General features: G+C 46.9%; 1 protein-coding gene across 1 annotated transcript in view; it reads right to left on the bottom strand.

Moving 5' to 3' along the window:
* DYTN (dystrotelin) overlaps window positions 1-11,398 on the bottom strand; it is an 84,367-nt gene extending 72,969 nt beyond the window's left edge. Inside the window, exons 1-3 of the mRNA XM_019522906.1 lie at window positions 11,356-11,398; window positions 9,177-9,251; window positions 240-435 (exon numbers count right to left, since the gene is read on the bottom strand). Of these exons, the coding sequence (XP_019378451.1) occupies window positions 240-435; window positions 9,177-9,251; window positions 11,356-11,398 (314 nt within the window). The remainder of the gene's footprint in view (window positions 1-239; window positions 436-9,176; window positions 9,252-11,355) is intronic.
* Between the last annotated feature and the right edge of the window lie 2,339 nt (window positions 11,399-13,737).

Below are 13,737 nucleotides of genomic sequence, written 5' to 3'. Positions count from 1 at the left end.
GAGGACACCACCCCAGCCATGTCCCCCTGGTTCCCCCCCAGACTCGGGAGGCACCAGTTGCCTATAATACCAGTTAGTAAAATTTTCCTACCATTGGACCTCCAGTCATGCACAATTCAAATAACAACACACCTTTTGAGCATGGGCTGGGCTTCTCACTGAAAAGGCAGAAGAGGGATGGGCAGGATGTTACTTACAGAAATAGTATATGTTGAAAGTAGTAGTGGGCTTCCTCTCACCTGTCATACATGGCAGTTAGCAGCCTTAGAGTCAAATCAGGGGCTTTTGGATCTACTTGGCCTGGTTTGTCTAATCTGGCACTCTGAAACAGCTCTTTCAGCAATGAGCAGAGCTGTTGTACTTTCAAAGAGTTCTCCTTCTGGCACTGGTGACATGGAAGGATGTGCTGAATCAGGGAGACATCAGTCAAGTCCACTGTAGGGAAAATAAAGAGGAAAATTAATGAGAGTTCCCTCTGATTTTATTGTAAATGTAAGGTGGACATTTATTAATTAAATGCATTAATTAGACATGCCTGGAAAGGGAGGCCACTTGCATTATATGGAAAGGGGGAACATCCGTCAAAGGATCTTTCACTGAATTCGGCAAAGTGTATGAGAATATAAAGAAAGAAAGTCAACCACAATTTCCCAGTCCTCCTTTTAAAATGATTAGGCAGGAAAAAATACATTGGTGATTTCTGTAAGATGCAATTTAGCTCTGGTAGAGAGTGGCACAAAAGCAGATGCACCATATGAATGTTCAAAATCAGATGTATGTGGATTTCAAGTTCTTTGTCTTTGCCGCTAGTTTCCATTCCTTGCCCACCGTTCTGAAGGAGCATGAGAAATGCTTTGGCCAAGAGCACAGAGGCAACCATGGGAAACTAATGTTCACAAAGGCCAGCCAGGACTCGTAACTTTTCTGAAGGTCTCAGCCAACATAAACTTGAACCTCATCAGTAGGATAACATAGGAGGAGAAAGGCCTGAATGTATTAGTCAATCACAGATTTGAACCACTAGTGTGTTATAACTGTGAAAAGTGTGTCACTAATGTGACACATATTAATGCCATTGTACAAGACATAGGTGGAATCTAGAATATTGTGTACAGTTCTGCTCATCCATGTTCAAGAAAGAGGCAATCAAACATGTTCAGAGAAGGGTTACTACAGATTAGAAACATGTCTCTTCTGTAGCAGAGATATGTCTCTCCTATCAATGACTTTGACTGGATTGTGTTAAGTGTGGTCTAAACTAAGGCTATGGTTATTATCCCATTACCTGGATTCGTTTTTATAAGCCCCATGTCCCTCAATGGGTTAACTGCTTTGTTCTTCACTCTCCTCCCCACCTTGCCTCTCTCAGCAGTGCCCCTTTCTTTTTCCTCCCCACCTTCCCTATCCTTTGTGTTCTAATCACTGCTTTGTATTTAGCAGCTCTGCTTCTGGCAGTCCCTTCACAGCATCTGATAAAGTAAACCCTGGCTTATGAAAGCTTGTGGGCTCTGTCAGAAATGCAGGGCCCTGCTCTAGCTCATGGCACTGTACATAAAGCATCATGAGTTAGAGTGCCCCCTTGACCCAACAGATGTTTGCCTGTTGGGTTGGGGATGGAGGGGGGTGGGAAATGGAGCCTGCTTGCTTGCACTGGCCCTACTGGCCAGCAGTTGGTGGCACTGGCCAGGACCACCCCTCTCCTCAGCCCCGCCCCCCCCCCAGCTCCAGGAATCTTGGGAGCCCAGTCCAGCTCACCCCAATACCCCAGCCAGGGTAGCTGATGGGCTGCGAGGTGAGGGGCTCTGTTCCAACCCCCTTCCAGCTCAGGCCAGGCATAGCAGCCCTGCAGCTACTGCTGTTCCTTTCACTCCCTCTGCACTGACAACCTCACCCCCATGCATAAAATTAACTCCCAGGGGAAAACAAGTGCCTTAAGGTGTTCTAAAACAGAGAGCCTTAATCTGTTACCTGATTAGAGATTAGAGAAGGGTTAATTTTGGAAGTGCCAATTGGCCATTTTAGAAGTGCTTTGCAGCTGTGCACGTGTGTTTGGGTCATGGCTGTAGAGTGCTCTCAGGAGCCAGATTGTGCAAAACTATTGCTTCTGTCTGCACCCTATGCTGTACATCTGTGATTTAGTTAGTCTATAAAGAGCAAATCTACCATGCCTTATTAGTAACAATAGTTGCACATGTTCCAAAGATGGAAAAATATTTTAAGGATTGCATTACTGAAACCAGTCAACCAAGGTTTAATTTGATTTTTTTTTTAACTGTTAATATTATTTATATTTCAGTACAACCCAGACTGACATAGGGCATGAGAGAGGAAGTATTACTGTTACCCTTTCATGAAACATAAACAGAGACACGAGGAGCTTAAGGGCTGAATTGTCTAAAGTACCAAGCCGATGCAGGATCTTATGTTACATTCACTTGCAAATGATGTACAGCTACTTCTCACTTAACGTCGTATTTACGTTCTTGAAAAATGCGACTTTAAGCAAAATGATGTTAAGCAAATCCAGTTACATCACAGTAGTTACCTACTAGCAGGTGGTGGCCAAACAACGTTATAGCCAAACATTATACCACTTTAAACGAGTATGTTCTCTAATAGGTCAGCGATGTAATAACAAAACGTTGTCCCAGTTAACACAGTTAAGTGAGGAGTACCTGTAACTAGTTTTGAAAATCCCAGTTGGCTCTGCAAGTCTGGTAGGCTTAGGAGCTGAACCCAGATTTTATGATTCCCAGCTGCATGCAGGAACAGAAAAATCATTGGTGATGCATAGGGGAGTGCACGTGTACCCTCTGAGATTGGTGCACCGCTGACACTACCAGTGACACTTGTGGGTGCTCACTGCTCGCCACCCCCCCTCCCTTCACTGCCAACATTGCCGCGGCTGCCTGCAGGAGCTCCCCACTCACTGCCACCACATCCCCACTGCCTTCAGGAGCATGCATTGTTCATGAGAAAAATAATTTTCCTTCATAGTTGGTAGGGTCAGAAGGGACCTGAGTAGATCATCAAGTCTGACCCCTGCCATAGGGAGGAAAGAATGCTGGGGTCAAACAACCCCGGCAAGGTGATTATCTAGCCTCCTCTTTGAAGACCCCTTGCGTAGGAGTGAGCACCACTTCCCTTGGAAGTTGGTTCTAGATCCTAGCCACCCTGGTTGTGAAGTAGTGCCTCCCGATATCTAGCCAGAATCTGCTGTCAGTCAAATTATGGTTGTTATTCCTCATTACTCCTGGTAGTGCTTGGGGGGGGAGGGGGGACAGGGACTCTCCCATAGCCTGCTGGTCCCCCTTGGCCAGTTTGTAGATGGCCACCACATCCCCTCTCAGGCTTCTCTTGTGGAGGCTGAACAGGCTGAGGTCCATAGCCTCCGCTCGTAGGGTCTGCCTTGCTTCCCCCTGATCATGTGAGTGGCCCTCCTCTGGACCCTCTTGATGCTGTCCACATCCCTCCTGAAGTGCAGCGCCCAGAACTGGACACAGTACTCCAGCTGCGGCCTGACCAGTGTCGCACAGAGGGGGAGGATCACCTCCTTGGACCTGCTTGTGATACACCTCTGGATGCATGACAAGGTGTGGTTAGCCTTCCTGACTGTGTTCCCACATTGGCGGCCCATGTTCATTTTGGAATCAATAATGACACTAAGATCCTCTTCTGTCTCTGTGCTGACTAGAAGGGAGTTCCCCAGCCTGTAGGTATGCTGCTGGTTCTTTCTCCCCAGGTGCAGTATGTTGCATTTGTCAGTGTTGTATCCCATCCTGTTCTCATCCGCCCACCCCTGTACCTGTCTAGATCTAGTTGCAGCTTGTCTCTTTCCTCCAGCATGCCCACTTCTCCCCACAATTTAGTGTCATCCGCGAATTTCACCCCCTCATCCAAGTCGCTGATGAAGATGTTGAACAGTGTGGGCCCGATGACCCCATTGCCCACATTCCTTCAGGTCGAAAAAGACCCATCCACCACCACTGTCTGTGTGCAGCCCTCCAGCCAATTAGTGACCCATCTGACTCTAGGCACTGACGCCACAGTCACCTAATTTCTTAATGAGAATGGGGTGAGAGACGGTGTCGAAGGCCTTCCTAAAGCCCAGAAAGACTGTCCACTGCGACACTTGTGTCCAAGGATTTTGACCTGGTTGTAGAAGGCCACCAGGTTGGTCTGACAGGATCTGCCTCTAATGAACCTGTGTTGGTTGCCCTGAAGCATGATCTCCTCTGCTGGTTCCTCGCAGATGTGCTCCTGGATAATTTTCTCAAAGAGCTTCCCCAGGACCGAGGTAAAACTAACGGGCCTGTAGTTTCCTGGGTCCTCCTTCCTCCCTTTTTTTGAAAATGGGGACCACATTGGCCCTTTTCTAGTCTTCCGGCACCTTGCCAGAGCACTGTGAGTGCTCGTACAGCCCGCAATGACCTCTGCTAATTCCCTCCGCACTCTGGGGTGGAGATCATCAGGTCCTGCTGACTTGAACACGTCTAGACCCACCACAAGTTCCCTGACTAGGTTCTCACTGACCCTAGGCCTGGCAGCACTTCCCTTGGGTCCATCGGGGATCCCAGTAGGGGGGATGCCCCAATCCCTGCTCAAAAAGATGGAGGCAAAGAAATTGTTAAAGAGGTTAGCTTTGTCGTCTTGTGTGACCACCAGATTTCCAAGCATATCCTGCAGAGGCCCTGTGTTACCCAGTACCTTTTTACCCCCTATGTATTTAAAAAAGAACTTCTTGTTGTCCTTGATCCGGGTTGCTAGTCCCAGTTCCATCTCCACCTTAGCCTTCTGTGACCATCGGGCTTCGAGTGGCCTTCGCCTGGGTGATGGACGTTGGGTGTTCTCTGGGCTCACGTCTTTGGCCAAGCAGGTGTCTCCTCCATGACTCGCCTTCCCCACTCTCCCCTGCCATGACTTGTTGGTTCCTCAGTGGTCGGGGTTGACCGTCTGGTTTCCTTGGTGGCCCGCGGTTCACCTGACAGTCATTCATGGGGCTCCACCACCCCTACACCCTGGCCTCACTCCACCTCATGTGCAATGCTCTCCGTTGGCCTCAGCCTCTTCAGTGGAGTGGTGACCTTCTGCCAGCCACCCGTTATGACTTCTTGCCAACATGGGATCAGTCCTCTCGGCTCTGTATCTACCCCGCCTTCCTTCTTCCCTCCAGCCCCTTCTCCAGGGGAAACAAAGAAAAACCTCTGAGGCTCTCCCCTCAGCCCCACTACTCGGGGAAGCTCACAAGCATCCCCTCCTCAACCCCTTCACATGGGGAAACAAAAGAAACCCATCATCCAAGAAACCCTAGACTCAGGCCTGCCTCTTGGCATAACTACGCCCCACTCCTACCCTTTTCCTTCCCTTCTAATTTTAACTTGTAGCACCTAATATTATCCGCCATCCCTGGGAGTTCTTCCCACTCTGCTGCTGACCCAGCTGGAAATGGCAGCAATACCTGCCCCGACTGCAACCACCCTGGGGGTCCTCTCGGGGTCCTTCCTGCCAGCGTGGGTCCCTGCTCACCCTGGTCGCTCTGACTCTCCCACCTGGGATCCTGTTGGGCCCCCAGTCCATTCCTGGGTCCTTGTCCGGGGTCTCTGCTGCCTGACGTCTTCCCGCCCCTGGCTCCCAGTGGTCCGCTGGGTTCAGTGGGACCTGCGGTGGAGGTCTCCTCCCTTCCTGTGTCCGGCTGGGGTCGTCTTTCTCCCCCACTCCCTTCTTACCTCTTCTGTGGCATCGGCCTCCATTTTTTATTTTCACTGGCCAGCCTTAATTGTATAAACAAGCGGCTGATGAGCCGAGCGGTCTCTTCCTTTTGCCCCTGCTGCATCATGCCTCCTGCTGTGGGTGAGTGTTTGGTTTTATCTTTGTACGTCCCTCCCTAGGACACCTTCCTAACAGTCCCACTACAATCTTGGGCAATGGAGGTATAATCCTGCTTGGTGATGGCCCCTCCCTTCCATTGGGTATACAACTTCTTTTTAGCTTTGAGACATTTATGGATGCTTTTGGTGAGCCATAGGGGCTTTTGAGCACTCCTGCTCCCTTTGATGCCTTTGGGCTTATATTACATCCTTAATATGTCATAAAGGTATCGATGCATGTTTTGCCCATTCTCAGGAATAGTTTTTTGTGTGAAGGGGTTGGTGCATTCAAAGGGATAAGAAGATAAGCAAATTCCAGGGGTTCCAGTGCAATGTCCAACTTCCACACAGCAAATTGGAAACAGAGTAAATGCTCAGCAGTCTACTCAGTAGCTCTTTCCCACAACAAAATTCCCTTTCACTTCAGTGGGAGATTTGCCAGGGTAAAGGGTCAGGAGTGCTGAATAGAACCTTTCTGGTCTATAATATTTTATTTTGTTGTTGTTAATATTCATGGTAGTAATAATAATGTCTGCAAATTACCCTATGCATTTTTTATTCTCTTTCCAATAAATCCATTCCTAAGAAATAGATCCAATTTTGACATTTAACAAGGACAACAATACATAGATGAAGTTCCATATTGCTGGCAACTTTTATGTTGTGTTGGCAATACTACATGCTGTAATAATAATCTAATTAATCTGTGTCTCTGAAAAAATATAATAGATCTTTATAGACCTTTTTTAAAGGGGAGTTTGTTTGAATTTTAATAGTGGTAGAGTAATCAAGTACTAAAGAAAACTGTTTACTATTGCTATTAGAATATATCTTTTTTCAGTAATAGCAGTGAATTACTATGCTCCCCAACCTTCCCTTGTCTTTTTCCATTAGAAAGTCAAGAAGATTACTAGGATACCCTGTCCCAAGTAGCTATCCCTTCCAGTATTTACTACTACGTGTGAAGGGGTGATGTTTGTAACCATCTGCTTTAATATATATGTAATGAATATCTGACTTCACCATCTTGGTTTAGTTATAATGCCAGGGCCATACATCTGGATTTATGGTTAAAACCAGGACTTGGAAAATCTAGGTTCTGCTCCTGGCTGTGCTGTGGGAGTCTCTTGTGACTTCTGACTATTTGGACTGCAGTGCATCCTCATGAAGACGACAAGCACAATACTTCTTCTGCAGCACTTAAATCCCATTTGATTTCCACCCCCCCCCGACTAGGACTTAAGTGGTAGATAATCCTTTTGTGAGCCTCCTGCTGCTCTGTGCCTACTTTCTTCCTCTGCAATGGGAATGTTGATGATTATTTCATGGGAGTGCTATGAGAGAGAGTTCATTGGTACTCTACTCATTCACCATGATGAGCAGTGTCTCTGAAAATCTCAAGCCTATAAGTAAAATAAAATGCTGCCATAAGCAATTCCATTGACTTTTTAATAGAATTACTCAGGAGACGAAGCCTGATGCTTCATAGTTTTTGTGTGCAAGATTGGGCCCCAGGAAAATGAATCGGCGCATCTGCTGCTCCTTGTTTGGCAATAATGCTGAGCTGCTTTCTCAGATCTGTTGGCAAGAACCTAGTAATTGGTATTTCCCTGGGAACTGATTCTCCTGCTCCCCTTCTCCCCTCCCTAGTACTTCATTGTTGGGGGAAGCAGGTTTCTGGTTTAGGCTTTATTTCATTGCAGCTAGCTTTAAGAGCCAGGGCTATTTAAATGTCCTCCTCCACTGCCTTTTTATTTTAACTAGAGCTCACAGAAGATGTGTGAAATGGATGACAATAAGTCTCTTCAATTTTTTTTTTTTTAAAGAAATATATTTTCTGCAGGGGAGTTTGATTATTGAAAATATTTGTCTTCAATAAAACCCCATTGTTGATAAGGTGTGTGGGGTTTTTTGTTGTTGTTGTTGTTTTGTGTTTTTGTGGAGAGGTACGGAACTGTCAAAACTATGTTGACCAGCTTTATTAACACTTATGCTATAACAGAACAAATAGAAAAGATAATCCACATGGCGCATTGGGAATCCTCTCTGTTAGAGTGACAATATTTGGATTTTCGGGGAGCATTGAATCTGCAGCTGAATAAAGGTATGACCTGTGGCCTAGCAGAGCTGCTGACCACATTGCAGAATGATAGCTAAGCCAGCCATTTGCTTACACTAAGTAACCATCTTAACTGTGTCAACCATTTTCTGAGGAAAAAACAGCAAGTGAATCTGTGCAAGTCTGTGTGCTGTGAATGCGGTGACATTTTTAGGAATGTGGAAGATGGTACAACATGAGACAGAAAAACAGACTGGAATGTGAAACACCATGTAATTGGTAACAGAATCCAAGATGAACATATACAAAAAGGTAAATGGTGATTGGTGAAGAAGACTCCAAAAGCTTCCAGGTTTTGGTTAAAGTCTGCCCATTGACCGAAGAAAAGAAGTCAAGGTCTTAGACATGCACTCATAGCAAAAAGACATGTAAATAAGTAAAATGCATAGGCAATTTCATGCGAATGAAGCAAACAGTAAACAGAGGCAGAGCTTGAGAGGGGAGGAAAAATGGGTGGAACATAGGAGGAACAAGGGTAGAATGAATGGTAATGAGCATAAACCAAAGTGTATAAATGTGTGTGTGTGGGAAACTATTGTTCAGGGCAGGTCCCCAGTTTGTTTTTTGGGACCTGGCCCAAAGCTGTCTCCATTCTGAATAAAGCTGTTGTGAGCAATGTGTGCTGGTGTTTGCTCCCTGCCTGCTCTGTCTAATGAGTAACAGGACCCATGGACAATCGGATCATTGTCTTCCTAGTCATTGGGTGCCACATGGAGTTGGGGTCTAACACTCTCGATGTTACAAAGGATAGGGTCTGAATTCTGCTGCTGACACTGCAATTGTGTCGCTGTATCTTCTCGGCAAGTCAGCTGACCTCTCTGCTTCAGTTTCCCCACTGGCAAAACTGGGATTAAAAATATTTAGCTTCCTTTGGAAAGTGCTATATGAGTGTCAGAAAAGCACTGGCTCCTGTACAGAGTATAATTGTCCATTTGTTCACAAACAAATTTGTAGTGTGCTCCAGAACCCTTTAAGGGAAGAGTATTGGAGAAAGGCAAAGCAATGTTTTAGTTCAGACTGTGATTTTTTTTCTTTTATCTTGCTGGGATCCTTTGACTCTAGCTAACTTCCTGCCCCTGGGGCAAGGGCTGGATTTGATGATCTTCAAGGTCCCTTCCAGCTCTAATGTCTATGAATTTTCCAGATTCCCCTCCCAGTCCAAAAGTACAGAAACGTCCTCATCTACTTACATTGGCAGAGAGTTTGTACTGAGCGTAGTTTCAGGGCTGTTCTATAAACTGAATTCTGGATGTCACTCAGAGCCTCTGTGAATGAAAACACAAATATGATGGGTTGGTTTATGCCAGGGGCGGGCAATTTATTTCGGACAGAGGGCCGCTTACTGAGTTTTGGCAAGCCATCGAGGGCTGCATGACAGGCAGTCAGAGGCAGATAAAAAATTTAGAAAATTAATATTTAGGGGCCCCACAGTTCAGATAGAATGGCCTGGCAGACCGCGTCTGGCCCACAGGCCACATTCTACCCACACCTGGTTTATGCCCTCCCTCCATTTCATGACTACTACATTTAAAAGAAAATCAAAATCACCATGGAGGAATATGAAAGAAGCCATCAAAAGCCTAGCTTATGAGTCCTATGCTTGCTCTGATTGCTCATCCCATGTCTCCCTAACATATATTAGAAAAATACAGAATCTTCTATGAGGGTTCAAAAAGTAACAACAATTTTGAAATAAACTCATTTTATGTCCGGCAGAAGCGATGCAGCTGTGGGGAACGGTGATTGTGACATTTGCTGAATGCACCCACTGTTTTATGACTATGTATACAAGCAATGTGGTCCAGCAAGTGATCATTGCACACGAATGCTTTATTTTGAAATTGCCATTACTTTCTGAAACACCCTTGTACTTTAAAGTACAACTAACCTTGCAGATGTAGTGACTGCATGTGGCAGGGCACTGTGTGTGCCTGCCACTTTTAAGGCCCTGGAGCTGGCAGCCTCCAGGTGCCTAATGAAGGCAGCTATTTTAGGCTCAGGGCTGTCTATATAAACAAGGCTGTTTGGCTGTTGGGTGTCAGGCAACAACATCGCCTGGCCTGAGGGCTGCTGAGTTTCACCTGGAAGTAAGGGAGGAGCTGTAGGGGATGGTAGGAGGCTCCTGGGCATGACCTAAAACTGCACTCTGCTGGGTGCCCAGGACTGGCCTGGCAGGGCTCTCAGTGGTACAGGAGCCTCCAGGAAATGCCAGGCCAGTGATCACCCTGGTGAAAGGTGGGTTTGGGCGCCTTAACCCCTAGCCCCCCCCCCCACCACGTGGGTTACCCCTTTATGTGTAGGGCCCAGGGGGTGGAACCCTAGAGAGAGTGAGGGGCTAGAGACTCAAATACTGATCGAGATAGTACCCTTGACTGACCCATGCTGGGGCCAGGGCTAGGGCCAGGGCCAGGGCCAGGGCCAGGGCCAGGACCAGGACCAGACCAGTCAAAAGAGCCAGGGGCCCACCGTGAGGGACGCCTGAGAGTCGAGGGCCAGGGGTTCCGACTGGCCTGGAGGTGGGCCAGGGCTGGTAGCCATACTCCAAGGAAGGCCTCACAAGCACTGAATAGAGTGGAAGAAACACTATCCTTCATTTGCAAGTGATAATCCTGTTAATATAACCCAGTACATGTATGCTGTCTGTCTTTTTACAACAAGAGCATACTTTTGACTGACATTCAAATTATGGTCTACTGTAGTGGTGCTTAACCTTTTGGGCACAGATGAGTGGTACAGGGTCTATCTATGGACCAGATTGGGCCTTGGGGCCCAGTATCACCCCCTCCCACTGGGATTGGACCCTGGGGCCTGGTGCTGCCCCTGCCTGGCCCTCTGCACTGGGATTGAGTGCCAGATTCAGGACACAGGACTTGACTCCCCGTGGGTCCAGAAATTTGGTGTCAGGGCAGCAATGCCACCACTTCCCTGTTTCAAATTTCTGAACTTGTGGGGAACCCTGCAGGCTGGATGACATAGTACTGTAGGCTAGATCTGGCCCATGGGCCAGAGATTGAGTAACCCTGGTCTGCTGAACCCTCCAGGTCCTCTGCAGATTGCAGCCTAGCTAGTCATTCCCCAGTCTGTATTCGTGCATGCAATTATTCCATCCCCAATGCAGGACTTTGTACTGGTTGAACTGTCCTTGTTGAATTTCATTTGGTTGATTGCAGACCATTTTTTTGAGTGTATTCAGGTCATTTGGGATCCTAGCCATGCCATTCAAAACATCTGCAACTCCACCTAATTAGGTGTTATCCACAAATTTGTTAAGTTGACACTCAGTTGCAGTTCACTGATTTAATAGACATTAGGGGCTAGAAGGGATCTCGTGAGTTCGAATCCAGTCCCACCACCATAGGCAGGAGTTACCTGAACCAGAATTTAGATTCTGCCAGTTTGAAGTTGAATTCATCTTGGCAGAATAAATTAGTCCATGTCAAAGGTAGTTTACCAGCACTACCTGAGTTAGGTTAGGCATCTTTATACAACAGAGCAGTCACAGAAGGAACTGCAGTGTATAGATAGTGGTAGAGGAACTAGCACACCCATCACTGGAGCCAAACATTGGAGGCCACTATTTTAGGAGAGGTACTGGAGAGAGAGAGAACTGTAATATTATAACTGGCCAAAGAATTTCCCCTTCAGTCTCTGGGGGCTGGAAACTAACTTTTCAACCAAATAGAAATTTGTGCAGAAAAAAACTCTGTTTTTGCTTAAGCTTTTCAGGTTTTTGTTCCAAAAAAAACACTTGGGTTTAACAAAAATATAAAAACTTAAGAAACTCTTTTATGTTGAACATGTTTGGGTTTTCCTCAGCAAGTTAGTAGATGACACCAAGCTGGGGGAAGGTAGTAGTTACGGTGGAGGGTAGGGCTAGGATTCTGAGTGACTTAGACAAATTGGCGGATTGGTCCAAAAGAAATCTCATGAGGTTTAATAAGGACACGTGCATTGTCCTGTGTCCTGGGGTGATGAGGGAAAAGGGGTGGAGATCCCTTCCCTAGCATGGGGGCTGCAGAGAAGCCCCATGGCACTGGGAAAAATCCCTTAGTAACCCCACAGGGGGGAAATATTTACCACTGGCAGGCATGCCAAATGGGGAACAGCAGCCGACAGACAAACTGCCCATGTGGTTCACCAGCTACTTGTTTCATAGAGTTAAGGTTGGAAGGGACCTATTAGATCATTGAGTCCGACCCCCTGCCCTAGGCTGGAAAGAGTACTGTCTGTCCAATCTCCTTTTAAATATTTCCAAGGACGGGGACAGCACCTCCCTTGGAAACACATTCCATATTTTGGCAACCCTCACTGTAAAGAATTTTTTCCTGATGTCCAGTCTGAATTTGCTCTCTTTCAGTTTGTGGCCATTATTTCTAGTTACCCCGACAGGTGCTCTGGTAAACATTGTATCTCCTATTTCTTCTTGACCCCACCTGATGAGTTTGTAGGCGGCCACAAGATCACCTCTCAGCTTCCTCTTGCAGAGGCTGAAGAGGTTCAGGTCTCCCAATCGGTCCACACAGGGTTTTTTCTGTAGGCCTTTAACCAGACAAGTGGCCCTTCTCTGAGCCCTCTCCAGGCCATCCACAACCCTCCTGAAGTGCGGTGCCCAAAACTGGATGCAGTACTCCAGCTGTGGCCTGACCAATGCCGCATAGAAGTGAAGAATCTCCTCCCTAGACCTGTTTGTGATGCAAGAAACGGTGTGCTTAGCTTTACTTATTACCTCATTACACTGATGACTCATTCATTTTGGAGTCAACTACAACTCCAAGATTCCTTTCTGCAGTTGTGCTACTTAAAATGGTACCTTCTAGGCTATAGGAGTATTGATAATTTTTTGTCCTCCCCAGGTGCAACACATGCCACCTATCCTTGTTAAATTGCATCCTATTCTGTTCCACTCACTTCCCCAGCCTGTCCAAATTGGCCTGGATTTGTTCCCTGCCCTCTAGTTTGTTTACCACCCTGCATAGTTTGGTGTCGTCAGCAAACTTGGACAGGGTACTTTCTACTCCTTCGTCCAAGTCACTATTGAAGATATTGAATAGTACCAGTCCCAGGACAGAGCCTTGGGGGACTCTGCCTACATTTCTCCAGGCAGAAACTGACCCATCTACCACCACTCTCTGGGTGCATCCCATAAGGCAATTTTCAACCTACTGGACAGTGTAATAATCTACATTGCAACTGTCTAGTTTATTTATAAGAAGTGGGTGTGACACTATGTCAAAGGCTTTTGTTTATATGGCTGGGACCAGCACAAGGCAGTGACATCATCAGAGGATGCCAGCAAGCTCCAATAAGAGCCGATGGCAGACAGAACACTGGGGTTACACCAGCTGAAAGGTGGCTGGGCGCTCGCCCCAGTGTGGCCAGAGCCTCTCACTGGAGGGACCAGGATGGGACCCTAAAGAGAGATCCACTGCATGGCTCAGAGGGCAAACCAAGCCTGGACCAAGAATAACACCTAGGGACAGATTCCTACAATGCATGTAGGACATGTCAGTGGGGCAGCAACACTGTACTTCCCCGGCACTTTGATTCTTTTTTTATACTTTTGAATTGCTCCTAAGGGCAGAAGGCAACCACTCACTCTTCCCTGGAGCTGAGGATTGAGGGGCCCCCAGAGACTCCAGGCTAGGACACATGAAGTTCAGCAGGCCATACTCTGGCCCATCGATACACAGTCTCCAGGCAGGGATGGGCCATTTGGGTATAACCGAGGCCCACATTAATGGGTTTAAAATA

The sequence above is a fragment of the Gavialis gangeticus genome, unplaced genomic scaffold, assembly GCF_001723915.1.
Source record: "Gavialis gangeticus isolate Ggan-Ray unplaced genomic scaffold, GavGan_comp1, whole genome shotgun sequence".
Classification (NCBI taxonomy): Eukaryota; Metazoa; Chordata; order Crocodylia; family Gavialidae; genus Gavialis; species Gavialis gangeticus.
This window is presented reverse-complemented; position numbering and strand designations above follow the sequence as displayed.